The 19,115-nt window shown below is 37.4% G+C and overlaps 1 protein-coding gene across 1 annotated transcript in view; it reads left to right on the top strand.

The window, feature by feature from the left end:
- tspan15 (tetraspanin 15) overlaps positions 1–10,532 on the top strand; it is a 46,258-nt gene extending 35,726 nt beyond the window's left edge. Inside the window, exon 9 of the mRNA XM_053621439.1 lies at positions 7,236–10,532. Within this exon, the coding sequence (XP_053477414.1) occupies positions 7,236–7,388 (153 nt within the window). The 3' untranslated portion in view covers positions 7,389–10,532. The remainder of the gene's footprint in view (positions 1–7,235) is intronic.
- Positions 10,533–19,115: the final 8,583 nt, after the last annotated feature.

Genomic DNA, 19,115 nt, shown 5'->3' with positions numbered 1-19,115 from the left:
CACCATGGGAAAATCTTCAGGAGAGAGGACTTTGTGCTTTTTTGGGTATCTTGGTAACATGAAAAGCTGCCTATTTTTGTCCTATTAGCTTCAAGAGAGAGTAAACGAGAGGCTGGTGAGGAAACAATTGTTAATACATGCTGTAACATAAGCGATAACAGGAACTTGTCTCACAGATGTTCCACGCTATAAAGTGTAACTATAAATGGTTAAAAAAGAATGATGTGCTGTTCATTAATACATTAACTTTTTTAATCAATGTCAAATTGCTGTGGTATAAGAGGAATAAAACACTTCAGGCATACTGTTATAGGAAAATAATCAACTTCACGGTGAAAACAACTGCTTGTCAGACCACACTGTCATGGATTATTTTCCTATAACAGCACACCCTTTTTTAAAAAAAAAAAAAAAAAAAAAAGCTCTGAAGATTTGAATAGAAAATATTCTCAGATCCATGGCATGAGTGATAGCTCCTACAGCAATACAATATGGCGTAATTAATTATCACAGAATTTGTAACAGTATAAGAAACCGTTTCGCTCTATTCACGTTTGTGCCACAGAGGCTGATTAGACAAAGCTGAACGAGTTGATGAAAAGACGTTTTGAAAGGCTATTGTGCTTTCATGCAAATCCACTGTTCACAGCAACAACAGTGCAGAATAAAACTGTCAGGCTGTGAGCGTGAATATTTCACTCACTCCTCGCTTCATTAACTCAACTGAGGTGAAGATAAATGAGCAAAAAGGAAAGGAACCTTTTCTTTACTTTAGTATCAGGTGTAGAGTTTTGATAAACTAATTCATATTCACATTTTACAAACCGCATTATAGAAGGATAAATCTTACATTTCTGCATTTGAGTAACTGATATTAGAATCAGATGCTTACGCTTAGTTTTCTGTTTGAAGTGTGAGAAATATCTTCAGAGATGATGTCGTCAGTGCTTGGCTCTCTGTTCAGTGATTATGCCTTAACACTACTGCATTTCCTTGTCTTTGTGGCAAAAAAACATTTACATAAATGCCACATCAACACAAATCACCTTTCCTCAATTAGCCTTTGCGGTTTTTAGTTTAAGGTTGTGGCGATTAAAGTGCAATTTTGAAATAGTATAACATTTCCTGCTCTTTCTGATTTTCCGTCACATACGTCATAGCTTTATTTCTTCTTTTTCCATCCATCTGCTTGTACTGCTGAGACACGGTTACTGCTAACCCTAACCCTAACCCTAGAAGTGGCGGTCTCAGTAACTTAAACAAGTGAATACCATCACCAAATCAAATGCGAGGTAACAGTCATTCTAGCTTTATACTGCTACCTTAGACGTTGGACTTTTTTTTTTACTTGGCGCTCAATACATGACAAACAGCTCAAGATAGTGTTAACTAAATCTCTCAAACCCTTAGTGATAACTTTATCACACAAACACATTCTCTGGAAAACGATGTCTCAGCAATTGCTTGACTAAACCTTTAAGAAATGAATACAAACATAATACTTCAGATCTGTGAATGTGAAGCAGGAAAGTTTGTCTTAATTACGGTCCTGACATGCCTTCTGACTCTGCTGGCAAACTGCAAATCAGTTGTGTTCTCCTTTTGGTAAATCTTTTAGTAGTAGTAGTAGTAGTAGTAGTAGTAGTAATGGTAGTAGTAGTGGTGGTGGTGGTAGTAGTAGTAGTAGTAGTGGTGGTGGTGGTAGTAGTAGTAGTAGTAGTAGTAATGGTGGTAGTAGTAGTGGTGGTGGTGGTGGTAGTAGTAGTAATGGTAGTAGTAGTGGTGGTGGTGGTGGTAGTAGTAGTAATAATGGTAGTGGTAGTAGTAGTAATGGTAGTAGTGGTGGTGGTGGTGGTGGTAGTAGTAGTAATGGTAGTGGTAGTAGTAGTAATGGTAGTGGTAGTAGTAGTAATGGTAGTAGTAGTGGTGGTGGTGGTGGTAGTAGTAGTAATGGTAGTAGTAGTAGTGGTGGTGGTAGTAGTAGTAATGGTAGTAGTAGTAGTGGTGGTGGTAGTAATAATAATGGTAGTAGTAGTAATGGTAGTGGTAGTAGTAATAGTAGTGGTAGTGGTGGTGGTAGTAGTAGTATCATCTTCAGAGCTGCTGCTGCTGATTTCTTCTTGGTCTAAAACACTAGAACACTTTGTTCTTACTAAAAAGCTATAGGTCTAGGTGTTGTGTCTGCTGATATTCTGTGTCATCACTGCAGGCTAAGATGAGAAGCTGTGTGATCTGGCAGACTGGCACTTTGTTATTGAGGTTGCTGGTCATTTATTCATCAAAATGTTGACCCAGCACATATTACCTAGCACACTCTCTTAGACAAGTCAAAGTGATTTTGATGTGTGCTGGTGGTGCCCTGTTTGGTTTCTTGCAAGTGTTTTGCTTTTAACAAGTAACATCATCATGTGATTAATTAATTTCCATGAAATTTCACATTATATAAAAATGTTCTGGATATTCAATACCAAGCACAAAGATACTATATATATATGTATATATAGTATTTTGCGATTGCAGAAAGCAAACTCCGCAGTATTCAGAGCAGCTTGCCAATTTTACAAAAAAGCCCACTTCAATTCATGTGTGAGTACAGCTGAAAGGTCTCATTTACCAACGAACATCACTGCGAAAGACAGTGTAAACAATTTCGTACAATTGTGATTTTGCCAATTCTTGTTTTCCGCAAAAATGCATCAAAAAAGACACAAATTTTTTCAATCCTACAAATCAAGTTTTTTGGCCACAACAATCAGAAAAATAATAGGCGAAATCCTGTACCTACTGTAACCTGAATGTAATAAATTATTGTGATAACTGTGTAGTAAAATTACTGAATAGTCTGTGGTCAGTCAATTTACTATCAAATACCAGTGCTGTGTTTGATATACAGTCCACATTATTGAAGTTCAGAGTATATCAATAACAAGATTAGTATTGTTTTTGACTGGATGTCACAGAATATTTTTTTTTTTTACTGTTAAACCAGGATGAAACTGAAATTCTAACATTCATTCTTTATCTGTTAAAACCAAAGTTAGAAATCTTGTCATGACAATGGATTACTAATCTTGGCTTATAATAAGAACATCACCAAAGTTGTGTTTTATTATCGCAGAAATTTTCATTTATTTATTTAAACCATAATCTTCTGTGTATACATGCTGACAGACAAATGATTGGCTAGTGACGCTCTAATCAACAGAGCAGTGAGTAACACCAGTAACTGTGATATTGCCGTGAATCGAACTCGCAACCTTCCCAAGACGATAATGAGAATATTTTTCTAGTACGCCACACTGGAACCCTACATTATGCTTTTTATGTGTCCACTATCACTACCAACTTTTACGTCGTGAAACATCATAGCAGGTTTATTCAACGAAAGTTGGCTAAGGTCCAGCTACATAAAATTTCTTCCTTACAAAGGCCCAGATAAGCAGCTATTATCACTGGCTGTTGACCTCAGTTACCTTTCCATGCATAACCATTAAAATTAGTTTATGGCTTCACACCTTTTGACTTTTGACTAGCGCCCTGGTCTCTAAATGGATGAGAGATCTGTTTTGAAATTAAGGTGAAGAATAAATGCATATTTCTTTGTCCGGTTGTCCTTAAACAGTTTTTGTTTTCACTTCACAAATCAGACCAGAGAAGGTAAACATATATTTTTTTTTAAATCTATGAAAATCTGACTCTTCTCCACCACCAAAAGTACATACAATGGGCACGTGAGCATCAGAACTGGACCATGGAGCAATAGAAGAAGGTGGCCTGGTCTGATGAATCACATTTTATTTTACATCATGTGGATGGCGAGGTGTGTGTATCGCTTACCTGGGGAAGAAATGATACCAGGATGTTCTGCTGGGAAATCTTGGCTCCTGGATTTCATGTGGATGTTATTTTGTGGACCAAGTACACCCCTTCATATTCCCTAACGGCAGTGGCCTCTTTCAATTCTCCCTGCCACAAAGCAAAATTGTTCAGGAAATGGTTTGAGGAGTATGACAGAGACTTCATGGTGTTGACTTGGCCTCCAGAATTCCCCAGATCTCAATCCAATCTAGCATCTGAGGGATGTGCTGTACAGTCAAGTCCGATCCATGAAAGCCACACCTTGCAACTTACAGGACATAAAGGATCTGCTGCTAAGGTCTTGGTGCCGGATACCACAGCACACCTTCAGAGGTCTTATGGAGTCCATGCCTCAACGGTTCAGAGCTGTTTCGGCCGTACAAGGGGGACCTACACAATATTAGGCAGGTGCTTTTAATGTTATGGCTGATCAGTGTGTGTACCTCATCTCTGTTAATTGCAGTTGTTCAAAAAAGTTCTGAATGGTTGCCTTCAGTAAAAATATTTTTAAGTATTAATTCAGCTAGTGTTTCCAGCTGTGTTCATAGGCTCATTATGCAACACCCTGGTTTAACAAAGCCATACTTTAAACAAAATGGCTGTTCTGCTTAAACGGGGGAAAGTGCAGGTGTTCCATCAGATTAGCACTTTAAATAAACACCTCCCTTTGAGAGCTGGATTCAGATGTCTGCCGTGCATCACTCTAACTTTGATTTTAAAAGAACGCTTTATGAAGTGTTCATCATTACACAGAGGCCCATGTGCCTCATCGTATGCTTCTAGATTTGACTACTGTGGGTGTTGCGCTTCTCATTTTTGCTGTTTACAAATATACAATTTCAAATCGCAATACTTTACATTTCTCGGTATGTTGGCGGAGTACAAACATGGTGGAGTTTACATTAGACTAGCCGCTCTGTGTCTGTAGGCAGTCACTTCACAGGAAATGAGGCAGAGAGGACACGAGGAATGAGCTGTGATGTTGCCATCAAGAGGAAACGGCTGAAGAATTTTAAGTGTCTCCGGTGCTCAGATGAAGTTCTGCTCACTGATGTATATGTATACAAGTATAAAGATGAACATAATACTATTCGAAGCCAGTTATTTGTATGATACTCATAACATTCGCAGCTTTTTATTTCTAACCTTGTAAAATGTTTTATCTATATCATTTTGACAATTAGTAAAAATTTATCCATCTATGAAAAAATATTGTTCCAAATGTGTATATTTATTCATATATTATAAGATATAAACTCTTTTGAGCTGTAATATGCAATAAGGACATGAACATTAGTCAGATATGGATAAATTTTAACTTTATGTGTTATAAAAAAATAATAAAATTCTTATGGAAAATATATATTTTTTTAATCATTAAACAGGAACAAGATCCAGCAGAGTTCGAGGCTATGATGGATAAATCTGTCATTTGTTTGTGTGTGTGTGTGTGTGTGTGTGTGTGTGAGTGTGTGTGTGTGTGTTTAAGGCTGGCATTTGCCCAGTACTGTATCAGCAATGAAGTTATGCATGGCTTACTGACTGAGCTCTTTCTGTAAATGGCAGTGCCATAGCCCAAGTTGAGAAACAGCAACTTGAGATGTTTATGCCTGAAGGGTAATCTCTTAATATTAACCTTTTGGGAATTCCTACATTATCACGAATAAGTGCACAGCCTTCTTATATGCTTGCAGGCATCGGAAAATTTGTGTATACCTGGTTGTTGTAAGTACGCCTGAGTTGAAATTCCTAAATACCGAGCCTACAGCTAAGCATCTGTTAGCACCCACAATTCCTTGCAGACTGAGCATGCACATATATCTTCTTTCAGTGGATTTTCTGAATAAGGTGTTTACATGCGTCAAATTTCCAATTAAAGGCATATTCCAGGGGTGGGAATCAGAATATTGTCTTAATCTGAATCGGGCAATCAGATTGTGTTGTTTACATGACTCGGTACTAATTAGAATATTGCCAAATTCCGATTAATATGCATGTAAGTGTTGTCAGTGTTTAAAATGAAACAAGAATGGATGTGAGTTTGAGTTAACGATGTTAAGAAGAGATGGTGCAGTTTGTCATTGTTGATTCATGTGAGCCCTAGATTTACAGGTTTCAAAAAATGACTGTTGTTATCTGGAATATTTATTTTCTAATATTGTATACTGGGTACCATTTTTAATGAAATGATTTTGGAGATCATCAACTTATCAACTACTAATAAGAATAGTCAGTTTCTACATTTACATTTATTCATTTAGCAGACGCTCTTATCCAAAGTGACTTACAACTGAGGAAATACAAGCAAAGCGATATGTCGAGCGGAGAACAATACAAGTAGTGCTACCTTACAAGATTTATAATTGAGTTCTAGAGAAGCAAAGTGAGCAGAGAAGAGGTGTTTTGTTTGTTTGTTTTGTTTTTTTAATAATGTGGGATTGGCATTTTAGGGATTAGTTACGTGCTCACGGAAGAAGTAGGTCTTTAGGTAGTTTTTGAAGATAGTGACAGATTCTGCGGTCCGGATTGAGGTTGGAAGTTCATTCCACCACTGAAGGACAGTTAGTGTGAAGGTTCTGGAAAGGGACCTTGAGCCACGCTGAGTAGGCACTACTAAGCGCCGGTCATTAATCGATCGCACAGGGAATGTGAGCCTCAAGGAGAGTGTTGAGGTAAGAGGGTGCTGATCCAGACAAGATCTTGTATGTGAGCATCAAGGCCTTGAATTTGATGCGGGCGGCTACATAAAGCCAGTGGAGGTAGATGAAGAGGGGTGTGAAATGGGTTCTTTTGGGCTGGTTGAAGACGAGACGTGCTGCTGCATTCTGAATCATTTGAAGGGGTTCGATGGAGCTGGCTGGGAGGCCTGAGAGTAGTGAGTTGCAGTAGTCCAGTTTTGAGATGACAAGAGCCTGGACTAGTAGTTGTGTAGCCTGTTCGGTGAGGTAGGGTCGGATTTTCTTGATGATGTACAGAATGAACCTACAGGATCGTGCAGTTGTTGACAGCTTGACCTTTACAGACCACATTTCATCAAAAGTCACCCCAAGTTTCAATAAATAATGTTATATATTTGCTTAATGGGTTGAATAATAAAGTAGGTGGATAATGCTCATGATTTTAATCTACAGTTGCAAAGAAATTCCCTCACTAGGATATAGGTCTAGATATAAAAGACTTATTATTCTCTGGTTTTCTTTTCTGTTTCTTTCTTTCCTTGCAAAGCAAATGAACAAGAGAAGACAAGCAGTATGCCAGCAAATTTACAACATTTCAGAACCAAATTCTCTTTCCTGAATCTACAGACTGCCATTGTAACCAGCTTAACTACTGTAGTCCTGGATGGTTTATGTCAAACTCTGCCTTTTCTTTTTCAGTTCTTTGGTGTGATTGTGACCTGGCTGTACATCACTCGTGTGGAGGACGCCATCGAGGAGTACGGAAACTATCAGGACAGCCTGATAAACACCGAAGCCAAGAATCAGGGCAAGCTGGTCAAGTGCTGTAAATGCATGCCTCTGTTTGACTAAGTGAACTTTGACCTTTGACACCCTAACCAAAGAGCATCAGCCTAAAGTACATGGTCCACACACGAGTGTTACTTTCACATTAAAGTGTGCTTTTACTGGGTTGAATTGCTGCTGATTTTAGACAATCCTCAGGGTTCCGCAGGCTTAAGTTACTGTTATTATTTTACTGTAGGTGAAGACAGCAATTAAACATACTTTTGGAGCCTCTGCCTTAAAGGTAAAGCTGAAAAATCGATTTTAAATATCACGGTGCACAGCTATGTTATAATTCATTCATTTTGGATAAATTGTACCTTTTGTCATAATTGCACTGGATAACTAAACCTATATCTGTTTTTAGAAATAGATAATTACATAGTGTTTAACATTTCAGAATTATTTTATTATTGATATGGGTTTTTTTTTTAATTGAACCAATATACATTGTGCAACACTTTTTTATGTATTCAACACATCAAATTTTGCCTTTTATAATAACGGATGTGAGGGTTTAAAGGTTTGCTTCTCAGAAGATTGTTTTTCATATAATCGTTTGTACTGTAAGTGGTATGTCTTGCTTTAACCACTTTCTAAAGCATTAAGGGGGAAAAAATCCTACCCCTTAATTACCTGCATTATATTCAGGGTTGTTTGGGAAAACCCAGTGGAGGTTTCTGTGGCTGAATTCTATAAAACCATGCCCAGCTTATCAGGAGCGATTTTAACAAAACAGTCAGTCTGTCTAAAGATGGCTAGGTTCACATCACCAAGTTGACACAAATCTGATTTTCTGGAATTTGTGAACACAAAAATCAGATTTTTTCAATTCAGACCTGAGCCACTTTTGTACGTGGACCCAATATTTGTCTACGCCACGTATATGAGAATGGTCAGATTGGACGTGTATGCGCACATCACTATCATCATCATCATCATAGTGTCAGCAGAAAAACAATAGAGAACAGCAACACCCATGCCTATATTGAGTGGAAAGATGGGGAAACTAGTGACTTACTTGATATTTAGGGAATCGAATTGATTGCTACCGACACTGAGTAGTGTTCGAAACAATTGCCCAGAATGTGGACCTGCGTAGCCGAAAACGTGGCTCATTTTGGGAGAAATCCTCTCCCATATAAATATTCTTCACACCGCAGTTCCAACACTACCTCTCCCATACACACATACACATGTGCCTCTTCGATTCACGTGCGTCGAACACAATTCTTACTTACCAACAAACATCACTGTGAAAGCCCATGCAAAACAATTTCAATCAATTGCAATTTTGCCAACTCAAGTAGTTTTCTGCCAAAAAAAAATGCACAAAAAACTCTGCAAATTGCATCAGGAATATTGAAAAAAGCCACCACAAAATCAAACCTTTCTGGTCGCAACAATCACAAAACAACTCGGCGAAATCCTATACAGACTGGTTGCTGATATTGATGTGCATGCGCGGGGCTTTCAGGAGATGCATTCACATTAAAGACAGACAGAAGTCACTTATTATTATGAATGTGAACAGTCAAGATGGACAAACCTGAGCAAAAAAAAATGATTTGTGTAATGAAGCTGGTCATGTGAATGTAACCTTAGTGTGTGTTTCCTCATACAGTGAACATCAGGCTTTAATCAAGTTGTTGGAAAGTTATGTGCCATAGAAAATGTGCCAGATACTGATTATCAACCTGTCCACCATGCTTCAGTGATTTTCTCCCTTTTCACTTTTGTAGGTAACCAGGCTTTAAAATGTTAAAACTATACTTGTGAATGAGATAAAAGAGAAACGTTTGTATTTCATGTAGAGTTCAGACTTCTAATTTCACAATGGGAAAGGTTTTCCAAGGCCATCATACTGTATGTACATATTAAGCTCCAAATTTAAGCAACCCTGATTATTCTCATTTAACATATCTAAATGTAATTGGCCTTGACTGTTTTACTCCCTGAATATGATGTATTTGGCATGGTTAACATCATAATCTAATACTCATTATGTTCTCACATCATTCCCAATATCTGCCCAGTTCTCTTTCAGAGCTGTGAGATTAATACAGATCTGAGCAAATGTTTAAACCTGTAAGATCACTCGCTCTCATTCATCTGAGCACCTGCTGTGACTTTTGTAATACAAACACCAACTTATTCTTTTTTTGATGAATTTGACAGAACAGGCTTTAGCAAAAAGAGTTGGAAGGTGCTGAATAATACGCAGTTTTAGAAACTGTGCTATAGTGACATGCAGCTTAATGACTGTCGGTACGCCACTGATCACTTCATACTATAATGATCATTTAATGAAATTTGTCACTCTTGTAAAATTGGGTGGTGGTTATTTTGATCATTTTCAATCATTTGCCTCTTTTAAAAAGTTTACATAATTCTACTCTTATATAATATTAAGTGTAAGTGCCTCTACTGAGCATAAAGGTGTTCTTTAACACAACATAGGAAAATCTAAATTCTATGCAGAGTATTTGTTACCATAAAAACAGTTCTTTGTTTAATTTAATTACAGATTTCAGTTGTTTATTTATTCTTTAAAGGGTATCTGTATTTGTGGGCATACGGGTTATGGGTCAACACTTTTAATCTAGCTGAAATTGAATGAACAATAAACAAAGCTTTCTGTTTTTCTCTGTATTTCATTTGATGAATAAATGCACAAAAAAATAACAGTAACATAATTGTCCTATTGAACAGTAAAAGTGATAGAAAGCACTATGTTGGATTTTAATTTCTTCTTGTACCACAGCACTGTTGATTTGTCGATTCTGGTGATCAAGGTGTTGATTCATTTTCTATAACGGCAGCTTTGACAACGGTGCCAGCGATAATTTCACTCACAGGTTTATATTAATGCGCTTGTGCTTTATCAGCTCTGTAGTAACAGCTCATTCAGAGGGACGGACCCTAAACACGATATAAGCTTAATAATAAACACATTAAAATGTTCTGTAATTACAAGAGTCTTGAATGATCCACGACTGTTTTTGTGTTGTGTGATAGTTGTTCATGAGTCCCTTGTTTGTCCTGAGCAGTTAAACTGCCCACTGTTCTTCAGAAAAACCCTCCAGGTCCTGCACATTGTTTGCTTTTCCAGTATCTTCTGTATAGTGCATTTGTGTAAATTCACTTATTATTGTGTCTTGTGGACTGTATGTAAAAATCTGTTATGTGAAATAGCTTCTTCATGGCAGAACTAAATAAAAAACAAAATGCAATTTTAATGATCCCTCTTTTTTTTTATTTTTATTATTAACATTTTGCAGATTCTTCAAGGGGTATGTAAATTTCAGAGCACAACTGTCATTTTCTCACTTGTTTGTGCTCTATTAAACCTTGTTCTTGCTTCAATAGACACCATGTCATTAACGTTTGTCCACTCACTAACTCGTTGACTGTTGGAGTCATGATGAGGTAAATTGGATAAAACTACAAGTATGAGTTTATCCATATAACTAACGTTACTCATTTTGCTGTGCATTGACCGTGTAATATCTTTAATGTTTGTCAACAATACATTTCAGGAATGATTAAATAGAGGATTTTTGCTTTATTCCAGTATTTTGGGCGAAACCATGTTATTACATGTTAAAAATCCCCTCCTCAAGATATAATCATGCTTATCAGCCGGTTTTTGCATCGGGAGAAGACTAAAAGTACACATAATAATAATCTGTCCAACACTGCTTTGATTTAGTCCACCTCTGCACTGTAAAACCGGATAAGTTCATTTAACTCCAAAAATTCGAGGAAACTAATTACCTCAAAATTTTTAAGTTGATAAATCAATTTCTTTAAGCCAAATACACTTAAATATAACAAACATTTAACTCAAACTTGTTATATATAAGTGTGTTTGGCCTAAAGATATTGATTTATCAACTTAAAAAATTTGAGGTAATTAGTTTCCTCAAATTTTTGGAGTTAAATGAACTTATCCGGTTTTACAGTGTGTACAGAATGAACATATTGTGTATATATAATGTTGTAGGTGAAATATAACTGAACTTAGAAGCCGGACTTATAGAATTCAGGTGAAATCCCCCACTTCAGTTCAAATTTCTTATAATTTCACTGAAACACAGCCAGTAAATACTGTAGATATGATTTTCATATTATAGCAGACTTTCACTTCCAATCATCATTTGAAATTGTGCATGTGTGTATGTGTCTCCCTTAAGTGAACAAAAGGGCACTATTCCTATTGGTGCCTGCGTTTATAAGGGTCACGCTCATGGGAGGTTGGGATGTCTTCTAATTAGCCAAGGGGCTATCCGGCTGCATATCAATTCTGGCCCTCATCTCCTCTTCACCCCTACTGTTTAACAGCGTATAATGAATCTGCCTCCCCAGGTATCAGGATATGTGGGAATCAACCCCCTCTGACATTAATGGTGCTCTCTGGGTGACTCCTCATCAGTCAGCATTCTCCCATTCAGCCCACAGGAGCCAGGGAACATGACCACCCTTTTCCTGTTTGCTGCATCAAGGCTCTGCGACGCCATTGTGTCCCACAGGATTCAGATCTACAGGAAATAAGGTCATTTGGCTGGGTGAATGTCCGCCATGCCTGCTACAATTTGCTGTTTTCATTACGGTGTTGAAATGTGCTGTGCTTGTGCTGTCCTGCTCCAGGAGGTCCAAGAGCAAGAGAGCAATCATGTTTGCTTTGTGTATTTCCGTAGGCTGTTTGATAAGAACAAATCTTATCAAACAGCGTCATGTGATTGCGTTTTGAGATTAGATGAAACCTCTTCAAGCATTAGTGGAGCTATGAATAACGCTAAAAAGAAAAGGATCAAATGTTTGCTGCTATGTATTTTAAAATAACCTGTATGTGTGCGGACATAATTTACATTATGTTAATTTTTAATGAGTTTTAGGATTAGACTCTTAGGTACAAGCTCATCTCAGGTGCTGGTTTTCTATTTGTTACTACAACTTTTATTCTAACTTGATGAAACCGTACAAAGAATACTAAATAACAATCGACATATTGTGCAATATTGTTTTTTTTGTTTGTTTTTTGCCAGTCACTGACCCTTTAACTGTAAAATTAAGATCACAAACCCACTCCATCCAGGTTTATTTTATGAACATAATTCTACTATTTGAATATTACTTATTATTTATTTATTTATTTATTGGAGTCATAGAAAGCTTTTTAGTCCTGGACTTTCCACCGAGAGAACACTTTAGATTCATGCTGACCTTATTTATCATTTTGCTTGGTTTTTGATATTATCGAGGTTATCGAGATTCAAGTGAGCAGTCAAACAGGCTAATGACTGTAAGAAAATTTTGAAATCAGGATCCCTCCTGGGGCACACGGTGGCTTAGTGGTTAGCATGTTCGCCTCACGTCACCAGCGTTGTGGGTTTGAGTCCCGTGGCTCTGTGGGAATCTGTGTGTGTGGAGTTTGCATGTTCTCCCTGTGCTGTGGGGGTTTCCTCTGGGTACTCTGGTTTCCTCCCCCAGTCCAAAGACATGCATGGTAGGTTGATTGGCATGTCCAAAATGTCTGTAGTGTATGAATGGGTGCGTGAGTGTGTATGTGATTGTGCCCTGTGATGGACTGGCACCCTGTCCAGGGTGTACCCCGCCTTGTGCTTGATGCTCCCTGGGATCCTCCAGGTTCCCTGTGACCCTGAAAAGGAGTAAGCGGATTTGTCTTTTGTGATGGGAAACAATCAGTTTTATTTCTGCAGTCCTATACGTACTATGTTTCTTTTGGACACAAGTAAGTAGCAATCGTTTGTCCCAAACGTCCCGCTGGCGTCCAGTGTTTTTAATGTATTTTTCTCAGCGAATTTATGAATGCTGGTGTAGATTAGGCAGGTGTAATCAGCCAAGTAGGTGTGCTTTGGGATTCATCCAACAACTGGGAAAGTGTAGGACACAATGCTTTTAAAAAAAAAAAAAAAACAAATTATCAAGCTTACACTTCTACCCTTCAAAGGCAAGGACACAAGATTGGCGAAATAAGAAGTGTCTATATTCCTGAAACATGCTTTAAGGCATGTTAACCAACTTTAAAGATAATGCTGGAGCTGTGATATGATGTTGTTTTTTAAAAATCTGTCCACTTATAGAGTAATTTCACAATCTTTTCTGCAAAATACAATGCAACAACTTTTGGGAGGCAAACTTATAGAAATCAAATTTATTCTGCTCTTTACCTTTAAATTTCTTATTATTTCACTTCACAATATTCACTTTCAAAGAACAAAGGAATGCTTTTAAATTTCATAAAGGGGGCACTGTGGCTTAGTGGATAGCATGTTTGCTTCACACCCTTGGGGTTGGGGGTTCACGCCCCAGCTCTGCACTGTGTGCACGGAGCCTACGTGTTCTCCCTGTGTTTCAGATTCTTCCTCCAATACTCCAGTTTTCTCCCCCAGCCCAAAGACATGCATGATTGGCATTTCCAACTTGTCCATGTGTGAGATTGTGTCCTGTGATGGGCTATGCCCCAAGCTCCCTCAGACACCAAATCTGTGTAAGGTAAGTGGTATGAAAAATGCCAGAAATTTCAAAGAGCTATATAATGACACAGAAACTAATAAAAATGCCTGAAAAAAACAACCAACCTCATGGTATTTTATGGTATTTTAATATTAAATAAAGGTGGAATTGTGATTATATCAGCAACGGTGTAGAGGCATTTTGTGTCTTTTAGTGCTAACTAGATGCTAAATCTAAATGCTAATAATGAAAAACACTTAAACTTTTATTTATTCATTACTATCAGAATGTTTAGCAAATAGTAGCATTATTGGTGCTGAGTCCTTGATGTTCTGTAGATTTGTGGCTCTTATGAAGATGGATGGCATCATGAATTTTGCCAAGTTTCAGGATATCATGCTTCTTCTGCCAGACTGTAGCCTTCTGGCTTGTGTTGGTTTATCACACACAAACGTTGCAGTTGGAAATCTGAAAGGTTTTCATAAATAATGCTTTCCTCATATTTACCAGGTTATTTTAGAATATTTTAGGTTGGGTCTGGTTGCCTGTTCCAGAAGGTTAAGACTTGGCCTTGGATGGATCGTTTCACAAAATAACAACTGCAAATATATACACAAATATCAACACAGAAATTATTGACTGAAAAATTGGAGTGGGAAATGTTGTTGTAATGTTTATTTAAGACAATCATCAGTACTCATTTTCACAAAGGATGCCTAAACAGCATAACTGGAATGCAAAAAACGAACACAACAACAGTAACTAATGACCAGAACCAAAAGTTCCATATGGTGCATTGAGTCTCTTTATTTATTTTAGTGAAGTTTGTGTTGTGTTCTGCTAATTTGATCAGGCTCAATACTGACTCAGTAAAACAGTCCCTTCTTTACCTCAGGAAATACCCTATTAGTCTTTTATCAAACAAAATGAATGGCTTTCAGTTAAATTACTAATAATTATCAGTTATTTGTTAGTTATTAGTTATTTGACATGTCAATTTTACATTCCAATCAAGAAATTCAGTTAATTAATCTCGAGTAATTTACATTTCAAATAAATAATGATACTGTCTTCTCTAATATTTGATCTCATCAGCTCTCTTTCAGTCTTGAACTTCAAAAGTCTACCACAGCTTAATCTATTCTTAGTGGTGCCTTTTGGTGGTCTCTATTATCTCTGTGCCCATGTGGATTTGGCTTAGAATATTTGTTGTTGGAAATAACTGTGGGGAAAGACTGATTGATAACATCCTTTCATTACAGAACAGAAATGCAGACTGGGACTGCAGTCTTTGTTCATGTCTGAAACAGACAGTCTATCTGATACTAATACTTGAATGAATAATTAAGAGTTGAATATCATGGAAGATACCTGAATGCATTGAAAGTTGATGACTGCTGCTGCTGACCTTTCACACTGACAGATCTACTGACCGGATATAATACAGCGAAAGAGTAGTAATATTTTAGGCACGGGTTCTAAATATAATGTCAGCCAGCCCACATGCCTGCATAAATGAGACAAACTCCAAGGTTACTAATGATTTGCACCTCTGCTTCCTGTACACATTTACAACGGGGCACAGGAGTTCCCAATTAAGAATTTGTTTTTGTGTTATGTCTCCCAGAGGAGTTGTGAAAATGTTTCATTCTGATTTTGTTGTGTGTGAAAGAGCAGTGCTGTTTATATTTAAACCACATCAATAGAACAGAGAGACCAAAAGTAAGGTTTAATGCCTGAAGGAACCTCCAGTTTCAGTCAAATGTGTTTTCATGATAATACAGGGGTGAAAATGATTGGGATCCCTTGTTACTTCTACACCTTCTGAATTATAACACGACTTTAAGTGGATATCAAGATGTGATTAAAATAGACAACAAACCCATAGCGAAGACTCATAGATGTTTTTGTTTGCAAATTGACCACGTTTAGTATTCTAGCAATTTAGCCGAAGGCAATCCGTTCTATGTGACTTTAGTAAATTGCTTGGGGGGAAAAATTAATGGTCATGCCGTTACCAAATCCAAATCCATGTAATGTTGGTTTTCTGTGTACATTGGGAAGCTTTCCTGTACATTCAAGCTGACATTTTAACCATTTTACAGCTGCTATCTTTTCCACCGCAGCCTTTAGCATGTAGGGAATCGAGCTTATGCACTCTAGGTTTAAAGAGCAAATATTTGGTGTTTCACAAGTATGAACATGAGGTAACACAGGCCAAATTCGCTTAGTCATTCATAACAATGGTTTAGATAAAGGAATATAGCTGTGATGTGCAGCAAAAGGTGTTGATTTTCACAAAATGGGAAGTGGCTATAAGAAAATAGCAAAAGCATTGAAAATGCCCATTTCCACCATCAGGGCAATAATTAAGAAGTTCCAGTCAACTGGAAATGTTATGAATCAACCTGGAATTAGAAGAACTACAATCCGAAGTCACCTCCATCAACACAAGTTGTTTGGAAGGGTTTCAAGAATAAACCTTCTACTCTCATCCAAAAACAAACTCAAGCGTCTTCAGTTTGCCAGACACTACTGGAACTTCAAATGGGATCGGGTTCTATGGTCAGATGAAACCAAAATAGAACTTTTTGGCAATAAACACCAGAGGTGGTTTTGGCGCACACAGAGAGGTAGCCATAAGGAAAAGTACCTCATGCCCACGGTTAAATATGGTGGTGGTTCTTTAATGGGGCTGTTTTCTGCCAGAGGACCTGGACATTTTGTTAGGATATATGGCATCATGGACTCTATCAAATATCAACAGATATTAAATGAAAACCTGACTGTTTCTGCCAGAAAGACAAAATGGGCTGGGGTTGGATCTTCCAGCAGGATAATGATCCAAAACATACATCAAAATCAACACAAAAATGGTTTACTGACCACAAAATCAAGGTCCTGCCATGGCCATCCCAGTCCCATGACTTGATCCCCATAGAAAACCTGTGGGGAGAACTGAAGAGGAGAGTACACCAGCGTGAACCTTGAAATGTGAAGGATCTGGAGAGATTCTGTATGAAGGAATGGTCTCAGATCCCTTGCCATATATTCTCCACCCCCATCAGGCATTATAGGAGAAGATTCAGAGCTGTTATCTTGGCAAAGGGAGGTAACACAAAGTATTGACTAAAAAGGGTGCCAATAACTGTTGCACACCTATATTTAACAGTTTATATATATATATATATATATATATATATATATATATATATATATATATATATATATATATATATATATATATATATACCGGCGTTTTGTTTGCAATTATTTGCTATCCATGAGAGCAGAGTATTTAACAAAAGATGCAAAGGTTAAATAATAAAGACAAATTTTCACAGCCTTCTTTGCTCATATTTACCAAGGGTGCCAATATTACTGGAGGGCACTGTACATACATACATACATACATAATGTAGTAAGCTTGCAGCTGGTCATTAATTCAGGCCATTCAAAGTGTCTGTGGGTACCATACACATTTTTCACTTATTAATATTCAGACCTTAACATTTAGGAGGGTTTAGATCAGGGGTCTTCAAGCTTATCAGCACAGGGCCTGTGTGGCTGCAGGCTTTCATTCCAGTCAGATAAGAACCAGCCCTAATAATCAATTGAAAATCAAGATTAACTGATATAACAGATGGAAATTGTCTATCAGCCCTTTGAGAATAAGACACCAGCTTTATATAATCAAGGGACCCAACCAAATTTCCGACAGTTAAACACACACAAGCGGACATTTTTTCCACAGACTCATTTCTTAATGAAAAATAAAATGAATAGCTCTGTGCTTTGCAATCTGGTACCTTACATGTAAAAATTAAAAAGAAAAATAGTGAACATACAGTATTTGCTATGTTTGGTGCTGGTTAATGACTTTGGTCTAAACCAAAATCGATCTTTTTTGAGAATCCATGTTGAAATGGTCTAAATACAGTGTCTTACTCAGAATAACACTTGTTTATAACACAAGGAAAGGAATAGGATAGAATTTATATTCTATAGGATTTTTTTTATTGCAATATTGATTGTCTCAAAGCAGTGTTATAATCATCAGTGCCTTAAACCCCTAGTGAGCACACCAAGGATGAGGTAGAGGATGAAGGATGAAGACTCACCACATGACCCTTTCCTCCTGTTAATGTTAATTCATGGGAATTGAGTTTTTAGTATTATATAATGTTTCCAGCTGTGTGCATACTGTATATGCTAAGAATCCCATTTTATAATGAATATTATGTTGATGTTATCAATAAAAAATACCGGTAAATGAGTTATCACTGGAATCATTATTTTACAGGTAAATCAGGCAGGGACTTGTAGTCTGAAGGAGAGGAGCAAGATATTTTTGGCTTCAGGATGTCAACTAGGCATCTGGTGCTCAGGGCAGACAAAGAGGTCGTTACAGAAAACCTGTTTAACATGGTGGTAAAACAAATTAATGACTTGTTTAATAGCATTCCTTCTGCTGGAAGTCTACACAGTGTTATAGTAGAGTAATATATTATGGCATGAGTACCAAAAATGGCATTTCTCATTCCTTGTAAACACTGCCATCTTCTGGATTAGAAATGAAACACAAGTTCTCTACTAAGTTCTGTTTGTCTAGAGTCAAAAAATAATATTGAAACACATTGTAGGCTACACATAAGGCATTTTTATTGTCTATCTCTACTCTCTACTGGCTGTCTCTGTGTGCAGTACCTTAAGATGTACACTTTGGCTGTTTCATATTTTAATGCACCCATCATTCTGCAGCTCAGTTTTCATTTAGCTGATTCACTTGAACAGCCAACAGACATTATTAACCTATTCTAATCTGAGCTTTTCCATTTGCTCAAATTTGGATTTATACGAAGGAATCTGCAATCAGCCTCTAAATCTGTATAGCATTACTGGATACATCGTGGCAGTGTGGATTTACTGTAAGAAAAGAAGAATAATCACTTTAAGACAACAAGGCTCAATACACAGACACAAACAGAATTCTAACGCATAAATATTTGAACACTTCTCTTAGTTTATCACTGTGTTCGAAACGTTGTTTTTTTCTTTTTTGTGAGTAGATAAAAAATACCAAATGTAGTGCACCGTCACTCTATCAGTTCCACTTCCGCAATAGCAGAGCGTGCATTTGATTGGCTGGCAAGCCTGCACGGTTGCCCCGCCCCCTTTAACAGTATGAGTGAAGCTCCACCTCCTGCCATGCTGGTGCTCTCCCCCATCGTGCTGTGCTGCGTTCCAGCTGGAGACGTCTCCTCCCCACCGTCT

The sequence above is a fragment of the Ictalurus furcatus genome, chromosome 3 (genome assembly GCF_023375685.1).
Source record: "Ictalurus furcatus strain D&B chromosome 3, Billie_1.0, whole genome shotgun sequence".
NCBI classification, from domain to species: domain Eukaryota; kingdom Metazoa; phylum Chordata; class Actinopteri; order Siluriformes; family Ictaluridae; genus Ictalurus; species Ictalurus furcatus.
Note: the sequence above shows the minus strand (reverse complement) of the source record. Positions and strands in the feature narration are given on the sequence as shown.